This window comes from Nansenia antarctica, assembly GCF_963989245.1.
Source record: "Nansenia antarctica genome assembly, chromosome: 1".
NCBI lineage: Eukaryota > Metazoa > Chordata > Actinopteri > Argentiniformes > Microstomatidae > Nansenia > Nansenia antarctica.
Window position 1 is genome coordinate 43,514,137 of NC_137674.1, and position 3,629 is coordinate 43,517,765.

Genomic DNA, 3,629 nt, shown 5'->3' on the forward strand with positions numbered 1-3,629 from the left:
AGTAGAGGTTGACAAGAGGCAATAAAGGCAGTATGTCCTACCATTTGAAACTGTGTGTGTCTCAGTAGTCTTCTAGTCATAGTAAAAAAAAGACAATTTTCCTGCACTATCCCATGATAACTGAGGGACCTGAACACTTAATGTCCCGAAGGTCCGACCCCAGACCAAGACACCACCCTGGTCAACTTCGATATGGCAAATCGATATGGCTTGGGATAAAATATTGAGGCAAAACACAGACAGAGGGGATCAAACATTTATTTACCCTTATTAAAAGTTACAATAAAACCATTAACATCTTTAAACGATAGCAAAATAAAGAGAACCAAAAATATTGGCCAAACATATTTACAGAGACAAATTGCAGATAAAAAGCTCACATTTTGTACACGACCCCAACCCCTGCATCATAAACTCTGAAATGTGAACACTGCAAGACTCAGAAAGCTCAAATGTGGTTTTAGCCAGAAAAGAATCAAAATGCACGAACAAAGACATAGCTTTTTCCAACTCCCCTTGAATTTTGTTTTTCTATACAGCACAAAATACTTGAAATTTGGGGGTAAACATAGGAATGAAGAATTCTAAAAATTAATAAGATCTTTTGAAACGTTTATGTGTCCATATAACAGTCATTTCGAGTCTAGGAGATGGTCTGCCCTGCTCCATAACCGTTGTCGATTTTTAGATCCCAAAAGATGAGAAAAAAAATGTTATAGGGCTGCCACACTGTTAAAAGGATGCTTTTCCATGAATTGGGAAAATCAGTCAGTATTCCTGATTCGTTCTACATCCAATACCTTCCCCACACGCCTGTTCCTGTGTGTACCATGAGGGGGCGACATAAGCCAACAATGAGGGCCCGGTGAGATTCTTGTCAGTAGAGAAATGATAAAGGCAGTGAACTGGTGGCTGAATCAGCAAACGTGATATATCCTTCTTCATTTGTCTTCTTTTGTAGTTTTGTTTATAACTTTAAGAACGTGGCACGAGTCTCTCATATATATATTTATATACTTTAATCTTGGAAAAACAGTTCAGGTGCCGCGGCGGGGCGCGGTCACTCTGCCTTCTGCTCGGCCTCGGAGGCTGCGGGTGTCGTGACCTCGGCGGGGGCGGCAGCCTCCTCTACCACGGCTGCCTCTGTGGGCGGGGCCTCCTCTGCCGGGGTTGACTCTACTGCCTTGGCCTCTCCCTCTGGGGCCGGAGCGGCCTCCTCGGAGGCCTCCGCCACAGGCTCAGCGGCCAGCGTCTCCTCTTTGGTCTCCTTGGCCACGTGGCCGTTCTCCTCTGGCTTCTCCTCTGCCGTGGGAGAGGCCACCTCTTCCTTGCCCTCCTCGCTGGTCTTCTTGCTCTTCTTCAGTGAGATGCCCTTGAACTTGAAGGAGTTTTTCAAAGAGAACTTCTTCTTCTTCTTGGCATCCTTTGTGGCTTCTCCTTCTGGCTTGGCAGCCTCTCCCTCTGCGGCGGGGGCAGGCTCAATAGCGTCTCCGGCACCAGTCTCACCCTCTTTGGCTGGTTCAGCCGCACCGTTTCCATCGGTGACGGCCACATCTCCATCAGGCTTAGCAGAGACATCGCCATTGGTTTTGACATGTCCGTTCTCCTGTAGAAAACAGCAAGAGAAAATTCAACAAAGCACCCTGTTTATACTCAAAACTGGCTTCTGCAATAAACATTTCAAGTCATCATATTTTTCAAAAGACTTTCAAAGAGAATGTACAACATTTTATTAACACATTCATGGTTGTTTTTGGTCCCTAGGACGAGTGAATCTGTTCATTCCATTCCGCAGCTGTGTTACATTCCCCGTGTTAACCACAGGGGGGCAGTAGTGGTCCGTGAACATTGGAGCCGCAAACGGAGTTTGGAACAAAGGAAACCCGACCGAATCTGACTGACGCTCTTCTCTAGCTCGTTCATTTCTACATTTTACCTTTCAGCGAGACTACACCGATATGAGCAGCACATGGCCACAGGCTCGACACCGCCTGTTAAACTTTTTTGTTTTTGTTTCAAACGTGGGGTCTATTACATCTGCAATGTACGAAAAAAAAACTAAAAACCATGTCAAATTAAACACCTGACTACCAGAGTTAGCGAATAAACTGCCATTCTGGCCGCACCCATTCTACAGCTCATGGCAGCATCTAACCATGCCACACGGTGTAAAAGCATGTGTGACGTGAACATGTGGCCTGACTCTACATAGGGTTTAAAATACTAATCACTAATGTGTGTGTGTGTGTGTGTGTGTGTGAGAGAGAGATAGAGCAGACACCGCTGGGCCATGTGCACGCGCCCGCGCGCTTTGTTTGCAACTCAGCAGAACGCGCCTCACGCCTCCCCCGTCTGCATCTTTGCATCTTTTGTCCGGTAGATATACGAGTATCGGTCTTCCAACAACTAAAACACATGTTCTAGTCAATATCCTATGGTCACTTTACGCTAAGCGTAAATCAACACCACCCATATGAACACGCCGGCCATCGATATATTGTATATTCTGATCACAGACCATTACTGACCGACCGTCGGCATTATCAGTGTGTAGTCTGGCTGGCCACCCGGTTAGTTAGCCAGGTTAGCTAGTGACCAAGTACACACTAACACGCACAGTCCAATCGAAATGCGGGTGGTATCTTTCTCTCTGCATTTATTTATTTTTTCTTCAAAATTCGTTTTAATTCAAATTCACGTTTTAATTAGTCTAAACTGGTTCAGATTCGCCCTCCCAGCCAAGCCGTCCAGAGCAGCGTGGTTCCAACACGTTGGCCATGCAGCCCATGGTAGAAGTGGGTGTGTGAGCGTCGATGGATGCGCCCAAATGGGTTCTTACCTGTCCGTTAGTTTTAGCAGCAGCCGGGTCGGCCACGGCTTTCCCCTCCACAGCTACCCCACCCTTGGACAACTGAGCTCCCATCTTCCTTTAGGTTTTCGAAACAAAAAATAAAATCTAAAAGAAAAACCTCGATAAGTTTGGTAATGAAAAGTCCAGCCCAATGGTACGTTGATCTTGCCAGATAAAAAAAAAAAGTCCTTGTTGGTCCCTTCCCTTACGTTTGGAAAGCAATGCAAAGTTCCCTTGCTTGAACAACGAACCTCACGGCTGCAGAGCGCAGATTAAAGAATACCGGGGCTACAAGTGTGACTATTTCAACCGCGCCTCAAACCCGGGTGAGACTCCACCTCTGGGCGTGGCAGCACGGACCTACCCAATCAGAAGCTGTGGCTTCGAATCCCTCCGCCCCCTGTCAGAGACATAGCTCAAGTCTTGTTTCTCCTGATGGTATGGATATGGTGACTGGAGAGGAGGGAATTTTAATTTTTCCTAATTTTGTAAACCTTGCAAAAAGAAACAACTCAGCCACCCATAACCAAAAAAGGAACACAAGCATCTGACACATTTTATTCTCTCAGTAAGCCATAGCTGAATCATGTTCTCCCCTAATTCAGTTCAATTGCATCACAGTACACCTCTGACATACTCATTATAGGCATAGGTATTTAAGGCCATAGTCTAGGTCTTGTGTCCTATTTTCTAGGTCTTGTGTTTGTGACAACAGTTATGATGAGTATTAAGAGAAATATAACAAAATACACATGCCAGGAATTGTAATGACCCTTTC

General features: G+C 45.6%; 1 protein-coding gene across 1 annotated transcript; it reads right to left on the reverse strand.

Moving 5' to 3' along the window:
• Window positions 1–269: 269 nt before the first annotated feature.
• marcksl1a (MARCKS-like 1a) lies at window positions 270–2,923 on the reverse strand (the record flags this gene model as incomplete). The annotated part of the gene is made up of 2 exons (XM_080535433.1): window positions 270–1,606; window positions 2,840–2,923. 2 exons carry the CDS (start codon window positions 2,921–2,923, stop codon window positions 1,061–1,063), a joined length of 630 nt encoding a protein of 209 aa, XP_080391559.1. The 3' UTR covers window positions 270–1,060.
• Window positions 2,924–3,629: the final 706 nt, after the last annotated feature.